This window comes from Peromyscus maniculatus, chromosome 16, assembly GCF_049852395.1.
Source record: "Peromyscus maniculatus bairdii isolate BWxNUB_F1_BW_parent chromosome 16, HU_Pman_BW_mat_3.1, whole genome shotgun sequence".
In the NCBI taxonomy this organism is placed as follows: Eukaryota; Metazoa; Chordata; class Mammalia; order Rodentia; family Cricetidae; genus Peromyscus; species Peromyscus maniculatus.
Genome location: NC_134867.1, coordinates 33034996 through 33062580, shown reverse-complemented (window position 1 = coordinate 33062580; position 27585 = coordinate 33034996). Strand labels below are relative to the sequence as shown.

The 27585-nt window shown below is 38.3% G+C and overlaps 1 protein-coding gene across 1 annotated transcript in view; it reads right to left on the bottom strand.

Annotated features, from left to right (window-relative positions):
* The window catches only part of Lama2 (laminin subunit alpha 2), a 571985-nt gene that overhangs the window by 237610 nt on the left and 306790 nt on the right, over window positions 1-27585 (bottom strand). The window contains exons 13-15 of the mRNA XM_076552567.1: window positions 18002-18103; window positions 16484-16695; window positions 3712-3823 (exon numbers count right to left, since the gene is read on the bottom strand). Of these exons, the coding sequence (XP_076408682.1) occupies window positions 3712-3823; window positions 16484-16695; window positions 18002-18103 (426 nt within the window). The remainder of the gene's footprint in view (window positions 1-3711; window positions 3824-16483; window positions 16696-18001; window positions 18104-27585) is intronic.

Below are 27585 nucleotides of genomic sequence, written 5' to 3'. Positions count from 1 at the left end.
ATGAGAACCTCGATGGGGCAGAACTAAGATGAAGGAATTAAGATAGTCTTAGAGGGAATAGCAGAAAGATGTAGAGAGAATCAGGCAAGAAAGGAGCTAGGCACGAGAGCAGAATAGAAGCTGTGTAGAGAGAGAACTGACAGAGAATAATAAAATGTATGGAGTTTCGTGTATATAGATTCATTTTTTTATCCTCAAAGATTAATTATCAGCTGGTTACAGATTCTCCCTGGGCCCTGGGAGGGGACTATCAAGGGGCAGGACCCTCATAGTCTCAATTAAAATATAAGGGTGGTGACAACACAAAGAGCGGTAATTTATTGTTGTCAAAGTGGATCCTCATGGTATTTTCTTTAATACACATTTTCAAAAAATAATTTTGAAATGTACTTGCATCAATCTTCTTTCAGTAAGCATTCCAATTCCTTACACCTTGCAGTGGTTTGGATGAAAAATGACTTCCATAGCTCATAAGTTTGAGTACTTGGTCCCCATTTTGTGGAACTATTTAGGAAGGATTAGGAGTTGTGGTTTTGCTTAAGGAGGTATGTTACTGGGGGCAGTGGGCTCTGATGCTTCTAAAGACCATTTGCCATTCACAGTGTGCCTTCTGTCTTCTGCTTACAGATCAAGATGTGGGCTCTGAGATGGTCCTGCCATCATGCCTCTGCTCTTCCAACATGGCCTCTAACCCTCTGGAGCTGTTAGCACAATTAAATGCTTTCTTCCATAATTTATCTTGGTGTTGGTGTTTTATTTTTCACAGCAATAGAAAAGTAATTGACACACTTTTTTCTTAGCCATGGAATTTATATTAATATCCATGGAAAAGTTAAAGCCATATACTTATCTTTTCACTTATAAGCTAAGAAGCACCATGGTTTATTCCCACACCTCTGTACTCATTCCCCATCCAAAATAATAGAAATGGGGAGGACAAAGTATTCTAAATGGAATATTATTTCACTCATATTCTAGAACCAAGTTTATGGGTTTTTTGTTTGTTTTTGTTTTGTTTTGCGAGATAGGGTTTCTCTGTGTAGCTTTGGAACCTATCCTGGAACTCACTCTGTAGCCCAGGCTGGCCTTGAACTCACAGAGATCTACCTGCCTCTGCCTCCCCCCTGAGTACTGGGATTAAAGGCATGCACCACCACAGCCTGGCCAAGATTATGTTTTTACAACATTCTGCCTCTCAGTTTTTTATTGAATAACTACCACCCTTGTGAAAATATTGTCTATTTTCTCCAGGAAAAATTATCACAAAAGACAAAACAGCAAAATCACCCTCTCAATTTTCTACTAAATGGAAATTTGGGAAAATGTGGTGATGGCATAGAGTTGAGAAGAAGAAAGCATTTGAGGGAGAGAGGAATCAACTGGGTCACATGATGGTAACAGGTAAGATAAAATGTAGTCACACGATTTCATTGGCTACCTTGAATTTGACAGCAAGAGCAAAAGCAGTTTTGTTTGAGTAGACATAAGAATAGAATGAAGTGTGGAAGATCACTGAGGAAGAAGTGGCATTTAGTTTTACTGAAAACAAAACAAAAAGTTTTATGTACCTGCTCTCATACATTCTCAACATCCCTACTTATTCCAGCTACTTAAAAACTGTATTTATTTATTTATTTACTTATTTACTTATTTATTTATTTATTTATTTATTTATTTATTTATTTATTTATTTATTTATTTATTTATTTAATTTGTTTGTTAGTTATTTGCTTTATGTGTTTGCTCTGCTTGTTTGTCTGGGCATCCTATGTGTGTCTGATGACTGAGGAGCCTAGAAGAGAATTGTATCCCCAGGGACTAGAGTTACGGATTGTTGTGAGCCACCGTGTGGGGGCTGAGAATAGAGCCAGGGTCCTCTGGAAGTACAGCCAGTGATTTTAACTGTTGATCTGTCTCTTAGACTTCAGTGATGTTTCTAGAAACCACATCTGGAATTCTTAGAACCTTATTCTTTATGTCCTCTCCATCATCACTTGTTAAAGTCTCCATGATGCTTTTCCTGACATCTCCCTCCACTGAACAGCTCGACCCTGTGACTGATTATCGCCATTACCTTATATAACACTTACTACCCCCTTAATTATAGACTGCTGCGATTCAATTTTCCAGTGGCACTTGTTCTATCTAAACAGATTGCTAGATCTTTAAGGACAGAGATCGTGCTGTATACTTATTGCTAATTTATGCAGATGAATTTATAAAATTTACTAAATATATAACTTATCAAAAATATTTCAAAAGAATAAAAGAAAGAAGGCATATAATCGAACAAGCCCAATATTCTGATTTTACATTCAATGGGCATTTAGTATAAAAGTTGATGGGGAGAACTGAGAATAAAGTGGAATATATTAAAATCAAGAATAGAATGAGGGCATTTATTATTCCAACTGAAATAGGAGTTTAAAGCTTCAAAGGGACCTGCCTGGTTTGAAATCAAAACTGGAAGAGTTGTAATGAAGGAATATTTTATCAAGTCCAGCGTGTGTTTTATATGTAAGATCAAATTTGAGTTGACATAACTAATTCATATCCATGATTATTTTTCTCTTATCTCTATAAATTTTGGAAAAGCAAGTACTTCAGTGAATTACATTTAGTTTCATTTCTAGACGGGCAAATCTCTACCCGGTTTAAAGAAAACACATTAGTCATGAACATGACTTTAAGCTCTGTGTAGCCTCTGGAAGCATGTATTACTTTAAAGAACACAAGAGCCAGCAAAGTTATGCCTGGGGTGTTTCTCCAAATGGCAGAAGTAGTGTTGTGGAGTGGAACATCTCAGAGCACTCAAATAATTCCTTCAAGGTACCATCGTAAAGAAACTTAAGCTCTTATTTATCTATAAGCCATTCCTTCCACCAGGGAAGTATACATACACAGAGAGAGAGAGAGAGAGAGAGAGAGAGAGAGAGAGAGAGAGAGAGAGAGAGAGAGAGAGAGAGAGAGAGAGAGATGCTTTCCTCAGAAAGAAATAGAAGGAGAGGGACTTAAAAATGGGAGAGGAAAGAGACATGAAACAAGTATCCATTTCTTAACAGAAATAAAAAGGAAATCATTTTGAAATACTATTTTGCCACCATCACCTTAGAGCTTGCTAAAAAGGGAGGGAACACACAAATTGCAGTTACGGTAAGGCAAACTATTTCTAAGGGCACTATAGCTTTGGAAATACATGGTTAATTCCATTGAAGAGCCATGAGTTCTAGGCAGACATTCTAATTCCTTCTTTAATTTAGCATGGATGAAGGAGGGGCTCCCAAGGCCCTACACCTGACTGAAGAGTTATTGGCAGCTGACTGCTACTAGGGGAGGGAGAATCATTCTTTTCTAGGGTTAGGGCCACTGGTAGCTTGTCCGTGCTGCTGCAGATGGCCACGCCCACACACGTTTGGGAGGTGCTCATTGGACATAGTATAATAGTAACAGCAATCAAAAAGAAGACACCCAGTAGAAAAGAGCACATATTGGAGGATCCAGTGATTGGGAGGAGGGAAGTACGGGTAGATAGGATCACACTTCATTGAAAGCATCTATGATATTCTCAAAGAATAGAAGAAAAAAAAACCCTTGAAGCCAATTTTATTTAAATAATATGTTTATGTAGTTAGGGATTGAAATTTTCAAAACATCCCTTTTAGGGCAGTTTATTGGCAACACTATCTGAGAGATGGGTTCCGACAAACTTACTTCACAAGAGTTGCCACTGTATCCCGGTGGACAAAGGCAAACTTCCACAGCAGTTGCGATACTTCTATCAGTAGGATAGGGGACGGCAGATTCAAGACCGACAGAGCTCAACCTGGGAAGAGAGAAATTAATAGTAAGTAAGTGAAGAAGCTGCCGGGTGGTGGTGGCACACACCTTTAATCCCAGCACTTGGGAGGTAGAGGCAGGGGATCTCTGTGAGTTTGAGGCCAGCCTGGGCTACAGAGTGAGATCCAGGAAAGGTGCAAAGCTACACAGAGAAACCCTGTCTCGAAAAAAAAAATCTATGAAAGCTATGAAGTATTTTGAAACTAGATGAATGGTGATATGTGAATATCTATAACAATGTAAACATGAATAAACCATCCACGCTGAAAAGGAATGCTTCTGTAATGTGAAGCTGCTGCCGTCATTCACTACAGACTCAGTACTGGCTACCAATGGACTCTACATCCATATAGTTAATCAAGGCGTACTGAAAATAGTTAGACAAAACACTTTATTTGTACTGAGCATCTGTAGACTTTTAAAAATAGCCTTTGTCATTATTTCCTAAATAATACCACATTGCCTCTATTTATACAGTACTAGCCTTATACTAGGTATCATACAATAGTCTAGCAGTAATTTATGGCTATGATTTGGATTTAGAGTATCTATATCAGTTCACCTGGAACCTTGAACACTTGATTCCCCCTCAGTGGTGGTATCATCAGGCATCTATGAGGTCTTCTGGACATAGACCTGAGGTGACAGATGCAGAACCATAGAGTTTGTTCTTGATGGTTATCTTTGGTCCCTATTTTGACATCAAGCGCTTTCGTCTTCCCAGTCCACTGAGATGCAACAAATTATACAGCATGTAAGATGTCTTCAAAACACTCATGTGTTTGAAGACTTGGGCTCCAGATGGTGTTGCTGTTTTGAAAGGCCATGGAACCTTTGGCTATGGGGCTAACACTGGCATAGGGCCATCCCAGTAGGCTGTGAGGATTATGGTTCATCTGTGCTTCTGGTAAAGGTCTTTCTTCTGCTCCGTCTATGGAGATGTCATAAGCTGTGTCCCAAGTTTCTGTTTCCATCAACCTCTACCAACACACTTCCTGCCATGATGAACTGCATTCTCTAAACTGTGAGCCACAATATGCTTTTCCTCTCTTCAGTTGTTATAGTCAAGAATGACATCACAGTGATGAAGAAACTGTTTAATCCATCTTAAACCATCACAGTATAATATAAATATGTATTTAAAACAATATGTCAAGGCAAAAAAACAGAAATTATAATTAATGACCATTAAAGGAAATCAAATTACTCTACTTGAAGACTATATGTGCTTGCTGTACAGTGCTTACTCTATGTACTCTATCCAGAAGTCCCAATGGCTGGAAATGGTATAGAAAATCAGCATTTGAAACTTAGAGTTTTTGTAAACCATCAACAATATTTCTGACAAAGAAATTAGAAAATCAATTTAATTCTAAAAATTCCATGTAATAAATTTAACCAAGGAGCACCAGTGACAGAAATTGAAGTGGGAACAAAAAAACAAAGAAGATACCTAAAATTCACAGCTTGTAACAACCAACATTACTGAAATGACTATAATATTCAAAGCCTTCTACATAAATATTCAATGCAATTTTCATAAAAATATTAGTGACATGCCTTATGGAGCTAAATCCAAAGAGAACAATTCTAAAATTCATAAGGAACATTAAAGTCCTTTAACAGATAAAGCAACTTGCACAAATCTGGTTGCATCATAGTAGCTGATTTCAAAGTATTCTGGGGAGCCATAGAAACTCAATGACTAGAACACTGACAAAGAAAATAGATACACAAGCCAAAGGAATAAGAAAATAGATATAAACACACACACACACACACACACACACACACACACACACACCTACAGAAAAATGAATTTTTAACAAGGTGCCAAAAAACATACATTGAAGAAATGGCAACACCTTTGACAAACAGTGCTGATAAAACTGTATTATCTATATGCAGATGATTAAATCTGACCTCTAGTTCCTACTCTGTAAAAAGACTACCCAAAAACAAACAGCAAGAAAATAAAAATAGCAATGACAAAAAAAATCAAATATATCAAAGTCCTAATGTAAGAAATTATGAAAGTAGTAGAAGAAAATAGAGGTTGGTGTAGGTTACACAACACGACCCTGTCTCAAAAAACAAACAAACAAACAAAACCAACCAAGAAAACAAACAAAAAACAAAAACAAGAAAAGAGGAAGAGAAAATTCAAATTTCAAATTTTTAGAAAATAGACAACTTCCGGGAGGTGGGGGGATTGGGACACCAACCCAGCCACATAACCTTATACCTACAGTCTGTCATGCCTATAGGATGTCCTGGATTAAAGGTGGAATAGAGATTGTGGGAGTGGCCAACCAATCACTGGCCCAGCCTGAGACCCATGCCTCAAGACTGAGCCTACACCTGACAGTGCCTGGAGTGCCAGGACCTAGAAGGCAAATGGCCCAGAGACCTAGGATAGAACCAAACATGACTGGAGGGGGAAAAAAAAGTCAATGTCATGATACCTAATGATATTCTGCCTATACTCACAGATTGGTATCTAGCCCAAAAGTTATCAGGGAGGTATCATCCGGCAATTGATGGAAACAGATACAGACCCACAGTGAAACATTAGGCTGATCTTAGGGAATCCTGCTTAAGAGAGGGAGGAAGGGTTGTAGGAGCCCAAGGGGTCAAGGACACCGCAAGAAAACCCACAGAAACAACTAACATGGGCTCATAGGAGCTCACAGAGACCGAACTGACAACCAGGGAGCCTGCATAGGCCCTCAGCATATATGGGACAGTTGTGTGGCTTGGTCTTCTTGTGGAACTACGAACGGTGGGAACAGGTGCTGTCTCTGACTCCTTTATTGTCTTCTGGGACCCTATTCCTCATAAAGGGTCACCTTGTCCAACCTTAACACAAGGTGAGGTGCTTTGCCTTACTCCAGCTTGATTTGCCATGTTTTGTCAATATCCATGGGAGGCCTGCCCTTTTCTGAATAGAAATTGAGAAGGAGTGGATGAGAGGTGGGGAGGCAGAGGGGAGGTGGGGGAGAGACTGGGAGGAGAGGAGGGAGGGAAAACTGCAGTCAGGATGTAGAATAAGTAAGTAAATAAGTAGGTAAGTAAGTAAGTAGTAAGTAAGTAAATAAATAAATAAATAAATAAATAAATAAATAAATAAATAAATAAATAGAAAAATAGATAAATGATAAGATCATCAAACAAAAATATAAGTGTGACATGTGGAATAGCTCCCTGTAAGTTATTTGTGCAAAGAGGTCCAGAGTACCCTAAACAGTATGAGTCCTCCAAACAAGGTCTATTGCTAATGTCCTAGATCACAAAAACCCTGTTGCTTAAGACCCCACATACTTGGGTTGCAGAATACTGAAAAGCCAGGGTGGATCTAAGCTGGAATTACCCTGCTTCTGGCTAGCTTTCACAGCACTGAACCCTGCTACTCAAAGTTGTTTGAGGGAAAGAGCCATGAGTAGTTCTACTTAGATGCTGACTCCATGAGGTACAGTAATGACTCGCCTGGGAGGATAGATCCTCCAGCGTGATATGTTGTGATTATTATGGAGGTAACGAGTAACCAAACACATTCTGATTGGATTATGGTCAAAAGGTCATGGCTGGGAGAGTATACATGGTAGGCGTAAAGTTACTACTACTGTTTTGCTAAATGGTCATGGTATCAGTTTGCCTTCTAAGTATTGGTTTATACTCACAGATTAGTGTTCCCCTCAACTCTCATCATTTTGCAGTGGGCGTTGGTTAATGCGGAGACTCAAAACTGGTAACAGTGCTGAAAATAAGCAATTGTGGAGTGTCCCTAAATAGGGCATCACTCTCTCCCAGGCTCAGGGAACATTGTGAGAGAGAGGTCATAGGGAATGTACAAGTCAAAGGTTGGAGAGGAATGTTGTGAATCATTTTCTTTGCTATTATAAATAGAGAAGCAATAAACATCAACATGCAATTAACTCTGGGGGTAGGATGAAGAATACTATAGTTATATGGCTGCTAAGAAGTAGTCTAGTTGGATCATATGGTCATTCTCTTTCTAACGTTTTTTAAAAGCTCCACACTGATTTCCACAGTGGCTGCACCAGCTGATACTCCCATCAACTATAAATAAAGGTTCCTCATTCCCAAATTGTCACTCACATTTGCTGTCATTCGTTTTCTTGATAGTAGCCATTCTAGTGGAGTGAGATGGAATCTAAAGCAGTTTTAATGTCTGTTTTGCTGCTGGCTAAGGATATTGAACACATTTTAAACCATCTACTGGCCATTTGTATTTCTTCTTTTGAGAATTGTCTGTTCAGTTCATTGGCACGCTTATTGGTGGCAAAGGTTTATTCTTTTATTTTTTTCTATTTTGCTGTTCATTTTTTTGTCCTATTATTTGAAAAGAAATTTGGAGTGTGTATTAATTTCTAGATGATCCTTAAAGTAGAAAAAGAAGGTTAATTTCAGTCTGAAATATGTAGATGGATGGAAACTCTCTAGGCACTGAGTGGAACCTTCAAAAGACAAAGCATGATCTTTATCTGCATATATACACAGCCAACACTATTTTTCAGTACTTTCTTTGAACATCTTGGTAGAAGGTCTTAGGCTGATGGGCTGTCTTTATAGTGTTTCCATACATAGGTCAATTAAAAATCACAAAGTGGAGTTTTTGCTCACCAGGCAACCTAATACATGAAAGATCCAATTCCATGGGCATCTCATTACTTATCTCTTACTATTTAAGATGACATTCACAAAATAAAATCAGTAGCTTTTTATTAGTTGAGAATCCCATACGCACATATAATGCATTTTAACAAATGCACCCCCATTCCCTCCCCTTCAGCTCCTCCTCTATTCCCCAATTACTTTCTTCTTCCTAAAGAACAAAACAAACCCAAAACCCAACAAAACATGCATGAGTATAGAAACATCCACCAGAGCAATTATGGTTTATAAGGGGCTCCATCCCTGAAGAAAACTGACTGTCTGTCTCTATCTCTATCCATCCATTCATCTATGCATCTGTCTGTCTATCTATCTATCTATCTATCTATCTATCTATCTATCTATCTATCTATCTATCTATCTATCTATCTATCATCTATCTATCTATCCTCTCTGTCTTTCTCTTTTTCTCCGTGTGTGTCTCTCTCCATCCCTCCCTTCTTCTCTCCATCCCCTCATAAATTGTCAACAATTCTACAGCTAAGGGTACAACTTCATGAGCTCCTCTCTCATTTCACTTTTGTCATTTAGGATATTCACAATACCATACAGCGGTCATTTCTGTAGACCCAAGACATTTTATCAATCCTGAACTATGCCTGTCCCCACTGCCCAGTCAGGATTCCTCTCTTGTTTTGTTCTGCTTTCTCATTACTTATCTATTTTAAGTAGTTCTTAATGGTAAACTCAATAAGATGTGACTTCAATGTCGGCTTTTACTGATATTCTTAAGTAATATTCCACTGTATGCCAAACTGTCTTCTACTCATTTGTTGATGGATATTTGAGATTTTTCTACCATTTGAATGCTATGAGTATTTATAAACGTATTTTCGGTACACATTTTCCATTTTTCATGGTTATAAACTTTGGAGAATATCTAGGTTGTCAAGTTTTCTTAACACAACAGGCATACAACTAAAGACAGTATTTACTTAGGTTGACACAAACATGGATTATTTCTCAACATAAACCATGCCACATTCCTTACATATGCAGCAGGAGTGTCTCAGTTTTTGTACCACATACGTGGATACATGGATGGATGAATGAATGGATAAATAGATAAATGGATAGACATATTCAAGATTAATTAAAATACATATAAGTTAGTAGGTGAATGGAATACAGTTATAGTAGACATGCTAACTAAAATATACTGTGACAACAAGTCCAATAAAACCTATCATCCACATATCAGAGAAATAAAATGCAGTAAGAAAAATTAAATTGTGTGTTCAATCTAACATAGAAAACAAATGGGGAAAATTTGTCAGGACTTAAAACCAGAAGCAAGAAATGTCTTGAATATATCATGGCATCCAGTTGCCTAGAATTAATGTACTATCAAATAATAAGCTTATAATTCTGATCATTAAGAATCAAATAGTTTCACTGCTGATAAATTAGTTGATTACCATATGAAAGAGTCACAGCTTACTAACTAGCAGTTTGATTGATAAAGACAGATATGTTTCAGGACTTTCATTATAAAATGTAAAACCCAGAGAAGGGACTTTGTGGAAGAATGGTTGTTTGAGTACTTTAAGAAACAATTTGAAAATGAAGATAGAAAATAGGAAATATTTTCTGTGAACTGCCAAGTCTCCTTTGTCTTCTGAACAGCAGATGTTCTTCTTAATCTGTGTAACCATTTTGAGCTGTGAGAAATTTCAACACTAGAACATCTTTCCCCGTAATATTCCACATTAGTATTCCCTGAGCAATCCCAATGTTCATTAAGTTCTGCTGTTTGTTAAATGGGATTTTAATGCGTTTAACGGTTTTAAGTGTTACCCATGAAGAAGGCGCTGTTTCCTCCCCCTTCAACACGGTCATTTGCTTTCCTTGATACCAGGCTGCATTCATTTAAATACAAAGCATTGGCAGCAACAAAGTACTGAATGCTGAAAAATGAGGAACTCTCCAAGGTTTAACTGATTCTCCTTATTATGACTTGAAAACACAGATAAGATGATGGATGGAGAGAAGATACATGACTACAAGTTACTATGAAAAACACTCGAGTCAAATCACATGCTGTCCTGTTCATTTATTTCTGTTTGATTGCATTTCTCAACAAAGTTGGCTAAGTCATGGTACCCCAAAACCACCAAAACTATCTGAAACAGCAAAACTCCTGTGGTCTTAAAACTCAGTTAAATAACCCCTCTTTTTTCATCACACATTTTCCTTAAAGTCTTTCATTTCATTCAACTTAAAAAAATGTAACTTAAGGATGACCACCATGGAAAGATTTTTTTTTTTGCTAGTAAAATATTTTATTCTGTTTTGCATTTGTTGAAACCTAAGGCAGTGAGTGATTCAGCATCTCTTTCTAACTGGGTCTGGATATGTAGGCTTTGGATCCCAGCTCTGAAGTCTGAGAGGCAAGAACAAAGCATGTTCAAGGCCTGCTGGAGCTACAGAAGGATGCAGAGGCAGCCAGGACAACTCAGCAAGACTATGCTTCAAAATAAGGATGAGGAGAGAGCTGGTCACTGCTGCAAGGCCGAACTAATACAGGTGAGGCCATTTCAGTCACCAGGATAAGTCCCCAGCCTCTGCCCTGTGGAACATAGCTAAGACCCTCTCATTAGAGGTGACCCATCATTTGTACCTCATTGCTAACGAGGTGACAGATGATTTAGTGATCCAGGTGACATCCAAAGGAGTTTCTGGGAAAGAATACCTCCACTTCAAACGTGTGTGTGTGTGTGTGTGTGTGTGTGTGTATGTATGTATGTATGTAATGTTTATATGTGATGTATATGTCTGTGTGTGTGCTATGTGTATATGTTGTGTGTCTATGATATGTGTGTATGTATGGTGTGTGTATGTGGTATTATGTGTGAGTGGAGTGTGTGTGTATGTGATATATATATATGTGTGTGTGTGTGTGTGTGTGGTGTGTGTGTAAGTGTGGGGGAGTATGTGTTTGTGTGGGAGTATATATATATGTCTGTGGTAAGTGTATGTATGGTAATGTGTGTGTGTGTGGTATGTACATGTCATATATGTGTGTATGTGTGGTATGTGTATTTTTGTTTGGTAATATGTTTGTGTACTGGTGTGTGTGTGTGTGTGTGTGTGTGTGTGTGTGTGTGTGTGTGGTGTATGTGTAGGGTATGTGTTTGTATGTGATATGTGTGTGATGTGTATGTGTGGTATGTGTGCATGATGTGTATGGTGTATATGTGTGGGGTTTTGTGTGTTAGATGTGAGTGTATATGTTTGTGGTGTGCGCATGTGTGTGTGCGTATGTTTGTCGTGTATGGTATGTTTTTGTATGTGAGTGGGGGTATGTATTTGTTGTGTGTGTATGATGTGTGATATGCATGGTGTATGTGTATGTGGAGTGTGGGTATGTGTGTGTGTGTGTGTGTGTGTGTGTGTGTGTGTGTGGTGTATGTATATGTAGTGTGTGTGTGTGTGTGTGTGTGTGTGTGTGTGTGTGTGTGTGTATTATATGCATGCATGTGAGCATGTGTGAGGCTTAGGGGTCAATGCTGGGTGTCTTCCCCAATTTTTCCCCAGCTCATTTTTTAAAGCATGATTTGTCAAGCACTAAACCTGGAGCTCATCAATTTTGCTAGGCTGGCTGTTCAGAACGCGACAGGTTCTCAGCTGTCTCTACTTCCAGGGAGCTGGGGTTACAGGTGACAGTTGCCCTGTCTGGTATTTTTCCCAGGTGCTGGGGACCTAAACTTAGTCCTCATGCTATGTGTCAAGCAGTTCTCTTACTAAGTAATACCTCTCCTCAGTCCTTCTCCAAACATTTTAATCCATGTCAAGCAGGAGGAATAAATGAGAGAATGTGATGGTGCTCCAGGCATTTCTAAAAACATAAAATGCTAAATAAAATTCCACCTCTTTTTCTTAGTCCTCCAAGTGCACAAAGTATTTACTCTTATTGTAGCATCCGTTATGTTATTGTAAATAGATGCATCTTGCCTTCATTCTGGACTATGCTTTCTTTGAATTCAGTGCCCCGCATGGCATCCCAAATAGGCTGGTAAATCAGATGCTATATAGGCATTGTTCCCTCACCTCATCTTCAATCTGGAAATTTAGATATTGTTTCTGCCAGTTTACATGGCAGATAACTGAGATTTAGACAATGCACATGCAAGATGCTCAGTACGTGTTTGTAGACTGAATGAGTCCAATATTTATAATTGAACATTGAGAGATACTTAAAGACCATGGGAAGAAATGCCTGCAGTCTTAAATCCTGGCTCTGCTTCTCACCAACAGCAAGATGAAAAGTGAGTTATTTAAATCTTTTTAAGTCCTGGGGTCCTTGTCAACATATTTCTTTAAAATATGGTCACCTGTATGGCTCATTTCAAATGTAGACAGAAAGTATGTACTCTTCGACTCCATGTCTCTTATTACCAAAGATGCTTTTGCTCATGTGGTTTTTTCCTAGATAATTTATAGTACAAACTCTGTCAAATTCTATTCAATACAAAACTCCTAAATTCACACGAAAATATCTCAGTTTTAAAAGGTTCTATATGAGGGTGAGTTCAAAGGGTATGATATACTTGAATCGAAATTATTTATGAACCTCATCAATATGTATAACTGCTATATGTCAAATAAAAATATTTCTAAGTAGTACTAGAAAGATGGATCAGCAGTTAAGAGCACTGGCTGCCCTTCCAGAGGACCTAAATTTGATTCCTAGTTCCCATAAGATAGCTTACAACTGTTCGTAACTCCAGCTCCAGCTGAACTCTATTCTGGCCTCTAAAAGCACCAGATATGCAAGTGCACACTGATATACAGGCCAAACATTAGCACAATAAAAATAATCAAGAATTTAAAAATATTTTTAAAGAGTCTGTATTTGTTTGCATATAATGAATGCATATGAAGTCTATCTTGATAAAGTCACAACGACCTTGATTCTGCCTTAGTAGCAACTCCAAATTCTGGTAGCTGATCCAAGTCTGTGAGAGGATTCCCAAAAGTCTACCTCTCTTCTGGATCTAGAAGAAGAAAACAACCAGGGTGCTGACCTCCATGTGCTGCCAGAATTCCAGGTTGTTTATCTTCTGGTTGCTGAATAAACTCTAGGAAGTTTCACACTGACAGATCAATGTTCCTCTTCCCGGGAAGAAGCTCATTACTTTGGTCCATATTACATTGGCTAAACCACTTCATCCCCCCTCAGGAGTCAAGGGAAATGTGATATCCCCAAAGGAGTAGAATTTGGTGAATTTTAACAATGTCTATTGTAGGGCCAAAAGGAAGACAATTTGTTTACATTTTTGTTATTTGTGGTGTGTGTGTGTGTGTGTGTGTGTGTGTGTGTGTGTGTGTGTGTGTGTGTACATATGAGTATATGTATGAATGAGTATACATGTATAGCCAGAGGTTGATATTGGATGCTTCCTGGACAGATATCCACTTCATATAGTGAGTCAAAGTCTCTCACTTGAATCTCAAGGTCATAAATTTGGCTAATCTAGCTTGTTTTAGGGACCAATCCCATCTCCACTTCTTAAGACAACTCACCATGTCCATCTGAAATTTATGAGGATGCTAGGTATCCAAACTGTGTCCTGGTGGCTACTGTGACAAGCACTTTACCTACTGTTCCATGCGCTTGTGTTACATTCTTTAAAAAATAATGCATATTATTTTTTCTCCTCATTTTACTAAATACGGCCATAAAGAGGGTATCAGTCAGCTATACTTAGTTTTTCAGCATTCTGGATAAGAATGACAGCAAGTATTCTCACAGTTGTGGAAATAGCAGAGTGTAGCACATTCTAGATGTCTCCAAGCTTAAGTGATGTTTAGAGAAAGTATAATCACATGGAATGAGATCAGTCAGATATAAATACTTCATATTTGTGAGCTGATTTTCTGTTAGAAAAGTGTTTCAGCAATTCTCTAATTCTTTTCCCAAAGTGACCTTTTGAAGTGGGCAAGGCAATTGTCTTCCTTATTTCAGAAATGAAGAGACTAAAGTACAAAGAGGTCAAAGCCATATTCATGTTTACAGCCATTAAATAGCTGTGTTGGAAACAGAAGTCAAAATCCTTGACCTACAGCTCAGTTTTCTATCCAATTCCACCTAACCATGCAACTGGGCAAACCTAAGCCCATTTTGCTGAGATAACTACCCTTCAGTGAGTCTAAATATGAAGCATTGTTGTGATACTTCAGTTTCCTTGTACTTGCACACAAAGTGGTATCCAACTCAGAAGCCTACTGTGAAAGACAAGTCGAAATCAATTCAAAAAATGTTTCACAAATAAGACAATCTACTGGTAGATCAAAGATAAATCAAATATCAAAAGCTAACTGATTCGGAATTCATGGTGACTTTCCCTCTCCTAGAATGGACTGGAGCTTCAATCTGACATTGGCTCCACCTCTTGGGCCACAACACTTCAGTAATAAGGGTGGCAGAGAGCAATCACCCTCTTGGAGCACTTCTAAGTCAGTTCACATAGTCACACTCCCTGACCACATTCATAAGTTCAGAGAGAACCCCAGAAGGATTTAAATGAGACCAATGACTTTAAGATGGGTAGACGCTGAAATTGTCTGACATAAATCAGGAGGGTGTCTTTGAATTAACTAGCCCGAGAAGCAATGCGACAAAAATAAACAGGCCCTCCAGCTACTTTTTGTCAGTTTGGTTGTCGTTCACTTTCAAAGCTGGAGGACTCATTTCCTTATACTGTTTAAACATCATGACAATCTCTATTTACTAAACGGGGGGGGGGGAGGAACATAATTAATTCCTAAGTGCGGCATCTCATCTTTATAGCACTTTAACCCAGCTTCTAACAGAATTGCCTATGCAAAAGAGGCATATTGTTTGGCAACGGTTTTGTTTATGAACCTGCAGCTCCCTCCTTTGGGAAATGGTAATGATGATTGTACTTTGCTGAAATATTACAAGTGAAAGACAAACTCTGCAGCACTAGCAAATAATGGGGGTAGAAACTGCAACTGAAAGCCCTGGAGCAGGGGATATTGCTCTGAATCAAGCCATAACAGCTGTCAGTGTAGCAACAAGCTTGATCTTCTAACTTCATCTCATTGAGAACGAAGGTGCAATAATATCTTGTGTTATTATCTGGATTTTTTTTAAGAAAAGGAGGAAAATCATATTCCCATATATCTGAAATAAAAATTTTATGAGACAAAATATCATTGTTTCTAAAATAATAAACATAGGAACTTCTCTCTGTGATCAAACTTGGCTCAAGTCAGGGTTCTCTCTTTATTAGCACAATATATAGATAATAAGAAGGAACTAACTAGCCTTTGAAAATATTCAAGATAAAGTAGTTCATCATTTTAACCATAGCCCTGGTGAAAGTGGGATGAGATAGATACTATTATGGGCACATTACACTTAAAATCAAGATTCCACAAATACCAATCACTTGCCAAGATCAACAGAGCTAATTTAAGCTCCAAAATCTCTCACTCTTTCCTTTAAACCATGTGTCTACTACAGTGTCACAGTGTTTTATGAAGGGGTGCATGATAATGTAAATGAATAAGCTTGTATTTCTTATTACAATCTAGATGCTATTAGAAACAAGTTAATTGATTCATAGAAGAAAATATTTTATAAACCACTTTCTGAGTATGAGCAGCCTGGAATCACATATCTTCAGCATTTCACCATCTGAGCTGCCATAAAAGAAACCGTCTTTTTGTTTCTCATTAGGAAGTCACTATCACATGATCTGTCAAAATTGCAGAGGATTCTCCGTGTTAAAAGTCCCATACATTATTCTCAATATTTAAAATTTAAAGGTTGCCTTCTAGATTACCTTCTAGAAACCAGAACTTACGCTTGTCTTTTACTTGAAGACACAAAATTAGACCTTTTAAAATGTACTTTTCTGGCACACTTTTGTTTGCCCCAGCTACATATATGAACATTGGGAGATGGAGTTCTAGATCTTACCTGAAGATGGCATCCATCCCCAAGTTGTATGTGGTTTGTATGAGGACTCTGTCCAAATTCGCCAGCACGGTCATAAAATCTTTTCTACTGACTGGTAAGTTTGTTCCATGTATGGTAAAGGATTCTTCTTTGAGTGGTAACTCCTCAATGTGTTCTTCAGTTGGATCTAAATACACCTCCTTATAGGCTGTGCTGATTCTCAAGTTATTTCCCTAAAGGGAGGCAAAAAAAGAAAATATACATAGATAAAATTGCAAGAAAGTTACAAAATTTATAAAGGTTATTTGAATTTGAATTCTCTATTCCAGATTATCCTCAGGAAGGTTTTAACTTAAGGTTGGCTTTCCCCATCATTTAGCATACTTTTGGTGTACAAGAATCAAAGACAAACCAATGTGAAGATCAGCCTTCATCTCATATACTACAAAATCTACCATTATGAGTTTTGCATGAACTTGCTTTCTCCATCAACTAAAATAATAGATATCAGACATATATATATATATATATATATATATGGTTACAAATAGTTTAGTTTTCTACGAGCTTGCAAATATCCTGTATTTATGGCAGAGATAAGAATTATAGGACATTAGGCAAGGAAGTTTCATTAATATATAAGTTAAAATATTTCTGACTTCTATATAAGGAAAGATCTGCACAGTGATGTCCAAAGTAGGAAAACATCATCATAAAAATCACTTAGGTTTACTTAGGACATTCAAGTCACCTTTCTTCATTTAACATTTTAATGATATATCATCTCTCAACATTCATGCTTAAGAAAACTCCCTTTATCTTCAAGGAATTCCAAGATACTCACGCAGTTTTGTGTTTATATGAAGTCTAAACCACTACATTGGGTTCTGGAAGAAACTGATTCTGAGGGAGCAATGCTGCCATTCTGTTATTGACCCATAAGCAAGGAAGACTTGGGGCAAGAACAGAGCCTAGAGCTCAATGAGCACCCTCTATTTAAAACCACTAACACACATGCATGTGTGTGCCTATGGGTACATGTATGTGACTACAAGGGGGGTTTTCCACCATGGCAGTGCAAAGAAGTAAGACAGGGCTCTAAGCCCGATACTGCACCCAGCATTTAGAATTGTGCATGGTCTTCTAGTTCCCAATGGCAGTTTCTCTTGTATATTTTCTTCCTAAAGTAAGATTTTCAAGTCAAAGCTTACCAATGGCTCAACAAGTAAGTTACTTTCCCCCTTTCCCTTTGAAGACATAAACAAAAAAATCAAACCATAAAATCTACAATATAATGTATTACTTAAATTAGTATTGACCTAAACACATGGATCATATAACCTTATAAGAGCAGAAATATGATCATGTTTTAACTTTCAGTTTCAAAATGTTTCTAAATGATCTCCTTTGTCATCAGAACCCATTCTGGATTTTTTTTTTACATGTTTCAATGTCAACCAATCAATTAAAACTGTGTGAGTTTCCTCAGGTGACGTGAAGATATCATATGGTTGCACAGTGACATGCTTATTTTTGTACCTGTAGGATAATCATCAGTTGAAGGATTTTTTCTGTGTCTTCTTCCTCTTCTTCGAGGTCATATGAGATGGTAAATGTCAATTGTCCTCCTACAGCTGGAAGCTAGAAGAGAAGAGATGCATGATCATTTCAGCATAGGGGATGGTTTATTGAACCATCTTTTATGTACTATTTTAAAACCCTTTTATTGTTCTATAGGGCAATATTTGGAAACAGCAGCAATAACCGGAGTATGGAGTGGAGATGATAGACATTTCTGTAGAAGTAACCTTTATATGAACCTTTGCCCATCAACAGCAAGCTTGAGATAAATATAAATTCATTGTTTACTTCCCCAGTAATGTAGGCTTGATAAAATAGCATAGATTCTATGTAACCAATCACAGATTTCCCTGTCATCTTCTTAGTCCATAGTTTAAGTTTTAGAATCCCCCAAGAGAAGGATCAGTGTCAAACTGGACAGTTTCTATCCATCCCCATGTTTACTTACACTCTGTGGTTCTGAATACATTCAACAAAGACATTCTTCCATTTGAAAGGCATTTTACATAGACCATGAGCTAAGCTGAGAAACATTATTGGTCAAAGAAAAATAAAGGTTAGATGCAAAATTTACATGTAAATTCAATCAGAACTACCTGAGACGGTTTACTTTTGCCTATGTAATCAAGTAAGATAGTTTGGATGAATGTTATTACCCCTTTTTCATTAAGCAAATTTCATTTCTTCTAACATATGCTTGATGCTTACATTTTCTGACATTGACATTAACCTTCTAAAAAATATTTTTCTACTAGAACACAAGACCATTTTATAGGGCAAGAATCAAAACTTGATCTGTGAGTGACAGAATCAATGCAAATGTTGGAGCCCCTTAAAAATTCTACCCTGGCACTGTAAACAAAGACATTCTTAGAACAAAGCTGATGATTTGTATTCTGCTGTTAGCTTTGTGCTGACATGCAGAGTCCAGCTTCTCTGACCTGGGCTCTCTGGGTGTCCTTTCATGGCAGACCTTGACCAGAAGGCACTTCCTGGGAAGGCAGTGGATGGAGGAGAAAGAACCCTGATCTCTTGGAATTGTCCCAAAGGGGCCACGCAGAGCTTGCTATGGCTCATTAAACAGGATTTTACATTGCAGCTCAGCATTGGCTTAGAAGAGCTCATTACATGGTGCTCTGGAGGGACTGAAATTCAGAAAACATTTATTCCGCTGCTCCTCTGAGAAATGTGCTACTCTAATGCCTTTTCATATATAAAATAATACATATCTGTCTGAACAATAACACTTGGCATTATTATAAGTAATGGAGGATGAATCTGTATACCAAGGTTTTGGCTCTTTTAGAATGAGCATTGAACTTTTCACATAGCCAGCTCATTCAAATCAGCTAAACATCAGTAAGAGGCTAAAAAGGCTGCAGCTGATTTTTATTAATATATCAAAGAAAACTGAATTATTTAGTGTTTTCTAAATAAATAAAGATATACAGTAGGAGGTAGACATTAAAGATCCCAATTTAGAACTTAGGCATAGACTGAGGTAATGGGAATTTGTACTTTAGCATGTGAATTTTAGGGTGATGCAACTGAGCCCAGAGTTGTATGCTGGGGGATGTCTTTCTGTACGTTGTGGATATGTGTGGTTCCCATTAGATAATGAGGCAGGCAGGGAAATCCAAGGAGAGAGATAGGAAAGAGAAAGGAAGTTTAGGGAGACGCCATCCCACCATCCAGGGAGCAGCATGTAATAGCACACAGGTAAAGCCACGGAACACATGGCAACATATAGATTAATAGAAATGGGCTGAGTTTAGTTATAAGAGCTAGCTAGCAAGAAGTTTAAACCATAGGCCATGGCCATACAGTTTGTAATTAATACAAGCCTCTGTATATTTACTTAGGTCCGAGCAGCTGCAGAATTGCAGGACCGGGCGGGACCAGGGAAAACTTTTGACTACGTTTGGCTGTCCAATGAGTTGGCTGGACTTTCTAAAACTTGAGAGAACTTAAAAATAAATTCTAAAATTGAGCTAAGAACAGCTTCCTACTTCATGTCTCATACAGGCTGAGATATAGAGATGCCAAGGTACAGAGACACTGGGTATTTGAGCTTGAGCTCAGCATGGTGAACTCCACCACCAGTACACAGAGGTGTCTCCAAGTTATACAGTCCACTACATGTTGGATTTAGCCTTTACTCATAGAGTCAAAAAGGGTTTATGTGCCAGCTGCACACTACGTGATGGCAGCACGGACCGCGGAGTCGGTGGGATAAGTGTGCCTCTCCTTGGTACCTCTGCCATGTTGGGAAGCTGAGGGGGGTGGAGTCAGCAGCCAGGGCTGTCACTTTCATCCTAGCCATGCAGTTTAATAATTTAAAAATCTCTCCTGGTCAGAGAGGGACTATAGAGTCACAATAAGACATTTTCAGAGGGAATAAATCTTTAACGGGTTTTCAGTGTGTATAACAATATACAGAGGCTTGGAAGAGAGAATAAAATGAGTATAGATAGTTATATAAAGAAATACATAGTTTAAAAAATAAAGTCTTTAAAGATTCAGCTACCAAGTGGAGAAGGAGTTTCCCATTGGAAGGCAAGACACCATTCTATTCCAGGATGTAGTTCAAGATTAAACCCTACATTTTCCAGACTTTAGTTTCACACCATTAAGACAAGAACATTGCAGACAGCTCTTTCCCATGAGTATTGCTTGAATTCTACCTTCATTGGAAAGAAATGGCTTGCTTGTAAGTAACATTGCTTCCATACAATGTGTGACTCTTTCCTAGCATGAAAACATGGTTCAACAGAGCCAGAGATCTTTCCACTCTGTGGTGGTATTGTGTTCCCCAAAATTTTGTGCACCCTAATAAACTTATCTGGGGTCAGAGACAGAACAGCCACAATATTAAACATACATGATAGGCAGTGGTAGCACACGCCTTTAATCCCAGCACTTGGGAGGCAGAGGTAGTCAGAAATCCATGTGTTCAAGAATACAGCCAAGCATGGTGACTCATGCCTTTAATCCCAGAAAGTGAGCCTTTAATCCCAGGGAGTGATGGTAGAAGGCAGAACGATATATAAGGTATGAGGACCAGGAACAAGAAGCATTTGGCTGGTTAAGCATTTGGCTGGTAAGCTTTTAGGTTTTTGAGCAGCACAGTTCAGCTGAGAGCCATTTAGATATGAGGACACAGAGGCTTCCAGTCTGAGCAAACAAGATCAGCTGAGAAGTTGGCCAGGTGAGGTTAGCTGTGGCTTGTTCTGTCTCTCTGATCTTCCAGTGTTCACCCAAATAATTGGCCTCAGGTTTGATTTTATTAATAAAAACTTTTAAGATTCATGCTACACCACTCATGAATGGAAAGGACTGAATGTAATCCACAAAACTGACTTTACCAACAAAATATTGGGTATGGGGTTGTGCCTGTGTGTGTTCCACTAAGTTTAAGGAAATATGAATTGAGAGAGTGTGGGATGAGGCACATATTGAGGACACTTCACCTGGAAAGCAAATTCTTCTCTGGAAATAAGCTAGGAATATTTGGATCTCTGATGTCAGATTATCATCAGTGTTATCCCACTAAATGGAGTGTAAAACCTAATATTTGCCTCTGCTTACCAGAGCAAATATTTCAAGCGGAATATAGTAAAATGAAATGAGTAAAAGATTTTGTAATAATGAGCTGGATAAATTAAACATAGCTGTCAGCTTCCATTTGGTACCACATGCAGAACAAAGGCAGAATGATAGGATGAAAAGGTAGATTATTAAATCTACTTTCAAACCAAAAAAAGCAATTATCAGTGTTAAATAATTAACATTGGTATGGATTCTCTTGTATCGGCACAAATTTAAGGTTATTTTTGCTGGACTGTATATATGTTTCTACTTCTGTTTAAGATATTTTTATATATTGATACAAATTTAAGGTTATTTTTGTCAGACTATATATATGTTTCTACTATCCTTTAAGATATTTTTGTATATTGTTACAAATTTCAGGTTATTGTCCTTATACTGTAATCTCTTTATAATTTTGCTTAAGGTATTATCTATATAGCTCATACCTATACAGTTTGTTTATTAATGCAATCCAAAGTTGTAGTCCTTAAAAGTAATATAGGATGATAAAGAAATACAGGTTTATAGTCACCAATAATTATCAAACTTACAGTCATGTTAGTTAGGTTTTCTAAGTATATAGAGATTCATTTCAAATAGATAGGCAATGTTCAAACATTTCAAGATCTACTGAAAATATCATTTAAAATGTTTTAAAAATTTAGACTTTTCTTGACATGAGACATGTCTGCTTTTGGGGGCACCAATCTACTTCTAAAGAGGATGATGGGCACTGAAGACACCCCATAAGGAGTTTGTTTTCTTTGTAGCACAAGCTGGCCTATAGGGCAAGAAACTGCCCTTTTCTCAACTGCTGACAGTAAGTATGCTGTCCAGTCTGGACGAGGAGAACACAAAAGCAACTTCCAAACTTTGCCAAGACAGGGTAGAATAGCCCTTCAAAATGTCCTGCTTCTGAACAAGGTCTGTCAGATATTATAGATCTGTAGGCCAAAGATGGATTCTCCAGCATTGCAGAGGAACCTTGGGTGACTGTCCAGTAAACCAGCTGTTTTTGTCATTTCTTACATTTTTTGGAAGTTGCTTGCTTGCACTTCCTGCTTACTCAGGTAATATTATTTTCCTTCTCAGGTCTTTGATGGAGTTAAAGACCAGACAGTTACAGTTACAGTTCTTTTTTTTTTTTTTTTTTTTTTTTTTTTTTTTTTTTTTTTGGTTTTTCGAAACAGGGTTTCTCTGGGTAGCTTTGCGCCTTTCCTGGGACTCACTTGGTAGTCCAGGCTGGCCTCGAACTCACAGAGATCCACCTGGCTCTGCCTCCCGAGTGCTGGGATTAAAGGCGTGCGCTACCACCGCCCGGCTCAGTTACAGTTCTTAATCTTAGCTAAAGACATATTAGTTACAAAACTTTGGATTCTTCAGGAAAGAACAGCTTTTGGAATAAGCTCTATAAATTTGTCAATTTACTTATGGTCTGGCCATTTAGAATTTATTTCTTACTTGATAATTGTTCTTGTTGTATGTAGCTTCATTTTTTTTGTTTTGTTTTGTTGTTGCTTTTTTATTCTATATTTAATTTAATTTTACATATCAGCCACAGATTCCCTTGTTCTCCCCCCTCCCCCGCCTTTCCCCCAGCCCATGCCCCATTTCCATCTCCTCCAGGGCAAAGACTCCCCTGAGGATTGAGTTCAACCTGGTAGATTCAGTCCAGGCAGGTCCAGTCCCCTCCTCCCCAGGCTGAGCCAAGTGTCCCTGTATAAGCCCCATGTTTCTAACAGCCAACTCATGCACTGAGTACAGGACCCAGTCCCACTGCCTGGATGCCTCCCAAACAGATCAAGCTAATCAACTGTCTCACTTATCCAGAGGGCCTGATTCAGTTGGGGGCTCCTCAGCTATTGGTTCATAGGGTATGTGTATCCATTCGTTTGGTTATTTGTCCCTGTGCTTTATCTAACCTTGGTCTCAACAATTCTCACTCATACAAACCCTCCTCTTTCTTGCCAATTGGACTCCTGGAGCTCCACCTGGGGCTGGCGGTGGATCTCTGCATCTGGTTCCCTCAGTCATTGGATGGGGTCTCTAGCACAACAATTAGGGTGTTTGGCCATCCTATCACCAGAGTAGGTCAGTTCGGGCTGTCTCTCCACCATTGCCAGTAGTCTATTGTGGGGGTATCTTTGTGGATTTCTGTGGACCTCTCCAGCACTTTGATTCTTCCTATTCTCATGTGGTCTTCATTTATCATGGTCTTTTATTCCTTGTTTTCCCTCTCTGTTCTTGATCCAGCTGGGATCTCCCACTCCCCTAAGCTCTCTTTCCCTCGACCCTTGCTCTTCATTACCCCTACTCATGTCCATGTTGTTCATGTAGATTTCATCCATTTCTCTGTCATTGGTCGATTCCTGTGTCTTTCTTGGGGTCCTGTTTTCTAGGTAGCCTCCCTGGAGTTGTGAGTATCAGTCTAGTCATCTTTGTTTTTCATCTAGTATCCTCCTATGAGTGAGTACATGCCATGTTCGTCTTTCTGAGTCTGGGTTACCTCACTCAAGATGATTTTTTCCAGATCCACCCATTTGCCTGCAAACCTCATGATGTCATTGTTTTTCTCTGCTGAGTAGTACACCATTGTGTATATGTACCACATTTTATTTATCCATTCTTCAGATGAAGGGCATCTAGGTTGTTTCCAGGTTCTGGCTATTACAAACAATGCTGATATGAACATAGCTGAGCAAGTGCCTTTGTGGTATGATTGAGCATTCTTTGGGTATATGCCCAAGAGTGGTATTTTTGTTTAGGTTATTACCTTTTCTTTCTTCTCAACAATACTTGACAATAAATCTTATTGTATATAGTTTTATTTTGTTAGGATTAGAACCATTCCTTCTTAGTCAGACAAAAAGGGGCAAATGTTATGGGAATTTTGTCACCTGACTACTAGCCAATTGAAAAGAGCATTTGGGTCCAAGAGTCAGGGATTTCTTTGGAATTGGATGTGATCCAAATATAAGGTGGGGTCAAGGGATGCACAGCCCTTTTGGAATGAGGAATGAGCAGTCACTGTGATCAGCCAAGCAGCTTTGACCTGGTTCAGATTCCTTCTTCTTTTTTGTGATAATTGTGCATGGATTTTGCTTGTTAATAAATGGTATTTTTACTTCCTTTTCACCATTTCTAGATTCTGAAGACTTAGCAACTAAAATTCTGAAAAGTTATTCCTTCCTCATATACACATATTTACAGTGCATGTGTTCAGTCTATTCACTGTGCTGCAAGGTCCCATTGTGGTCTTTTGTGTTTATGACATAGACGAAGATGCACTGCTTTTTCAGGGATTGTAAAGTATTAGAACAAAATAAGGCAGATGGTATTAAGTAATAGAAGATGCAGGATCAACAAAGGAGAATTAAGAACACATTCCCTTTCAGCATATAGAAAATTGGCTAGGAGTTAGGGTTGCCAAAAAGAGATGATGATACATTTGAGGACCATTGGTTTAGAATGCAAGAGACCACGTGGTATAGAGTTTCTATAAGAAGCAGGCTGGATCTACAGCATTCAGACCATTATTGCATCAATGGGCATTTCCAGACATAGCTGTATCTCATAGAGTTTTAAGCTAGGTAAGAGTGATGATCACTTTCCTCCTCTGGCAGCCTACATAGCACTGTTCTAAAACTATGAGAGCTAGCCAGTAAGCATGATCCAAGTCAGTACCAGCTGGATTTCTTCATGTTTGTGATTCAAGTTATGGTGTCTTCAGCAAAAGAGTCTTACCATCAAGTGCAGGAGTATAACTAAGTGAAACGGCAATAGCATGTAGTGATTAGGAGAGTGTAGGACACTACTGGCCATCAACTCAAAAAGATGTCCCAGTGCTGGAGGTTTTATTTCTAACATGCAGTGTGTAGTAGGAACATTGTTATCCTGTTACATGATAACTCCATATAAATTCATTTGTATATGTGTATGGATATATCTTGGGATGTTTCTACAGTGCTAAAAGGCTTAACAAAGCTATAAATATATCTACCATGGTCCACGCTATACTGCTCTGGGGCATCTACTCAAAGCATTTATATCCTACTGTGGAGATATTGGCTCATCCATGTTTATTGCTGATCTATTCACAATATCTCCTAAACAGATAATAACCTAGATATCTATCACTTTGTAAATATTATTCTGCTCTTATGAAAATAAAATTATAAAACTGGTAGGTAGATGAATGAAACCAGAAATAATTACTCTGAGTGAAGTAACCCAGACACAGAAAACAAATATCATCTGTTTTCTTCAATATATGACTGGTAGCTTTGAATCTTCAGATATGTGTTATTCATTTGGAATACTTAAAAAGTTATAAAATAGTAAGAGGTCATGGGGAGTAAAGTGGGCTTTCAAAGGAGGGGAGATAGAATGGAGTGATATAAAAGGGGTGCTAATGTAACAGGAAGGACAAGCAAAATGGGGTGGAGGAGGAAGAGCAGGTAGAGGAGGAAAAATGTGGGGGAATAATTGACACTAAAGGCCTTTGCAAGTGTTAAAGTTTCTTAAAACACACACATAAAAAGAAATGCTGAAAATTCTTAAGCATTTTTTCCAGCTATTTGCATTTTGTTTTTTGAGAACTCTGTATTTATGCTTTGCCCCCATTTTTTTAATTGAGATGCTTTTTTGTTTCATGATGCTTAGTGTTTCCAGTTCTCTGTATAATCTAGACTAAACACTAACCATTCATTAGGTGTGTAGCTGGTAGAGATTACTATGGGAGTAACCAATCACTTTCTCATTGTATTTAAGGCCCATTTAATGTAATGGATCCCAGACCTGGGATCCCAGACTATTATCTGGACTAAGAACATGAAACTAGATAGGTCATAGGCCATATGGTAGAAGCCACTACTATTATTCTGCTAAATGGGCATAGTATTAAAACAACTCCTAATGACATATCTCTATACTGATAGGTTAGCGCATCTCTCAAACCTCATTAGAGAAGCCTCCTCCCCCACAGAAGATCATAGTTAACACAAAGACCCCACAACTAGTCAACACACAGAGTAAGAAACTACAGACTATTCAGCTCTGAATGGGACATCTATATCATACCCCTTTCCCCAAAGCTCAGAGATCAGTATGGAAGAGGAGGCAGAAACATTTTAAAAACCAGATGTGGTGGATGACTTCAAGGAAATAGTGTGTTCTGAGAGAACAGGGCACTTGCACATACAAATTTACAACAGTTGTGACAAGATGTACAAGACCTACGCAAGCTGAAGCCAGATAAAATCCTCAGCATCAAGGTGGTGATGTGAGAACCAGGTCCTATTTCTAGCTGAGGAACCTTTGGCAGTTAGTGTCTGTTGGTAGAGCGACAATTAGTTTTCTTTAAGGGTGCCATTGATTGGTTGTATATTGACCACATTCTAGGGCAGCTCCCAGTACCCAGGTGTATTTAGCCAACACAAACTGGACTCATGGTTCCCCTCCTCCCGTCAAAAAGGACACAGAATTGTGTCTAGGGAAGTGAGGGTATCTTCTGAAGTGCTGGGAGATGAATGTGATCAAAATACATTGTATAATGTTTTTAAGGCTTAATAGGTATTATTTTAAAGAAGATTGGAGGTTGTGTTCTTCCTGACTGCAGAAATGGATTCATCCTCCCTTGTTTTCTACCTGCCTGTTTTTCCTCCCTCTCTATTTCTTTTCTTCAATCTTTTGATCCATTTGATTTTCTTATTTTCATTTAATTTTTCATAAACAACACCGAGTTTTCACAGTATTTTCTTTCATGGTATCTCTAGTCATTTCATTTATTAGAATTGGAAGAGGCAAATTCTAACTTCGGGATCTCCCCTTTCAACATCACCACTACAACCGGAAGTACGACGTAGTGATGAACACGCCGTCTGTGACCAGATCAAGAACAGAGCTCTAGGGCTGATGACCAATGTCAGATCCTCAATGTGACCATCAGTGAG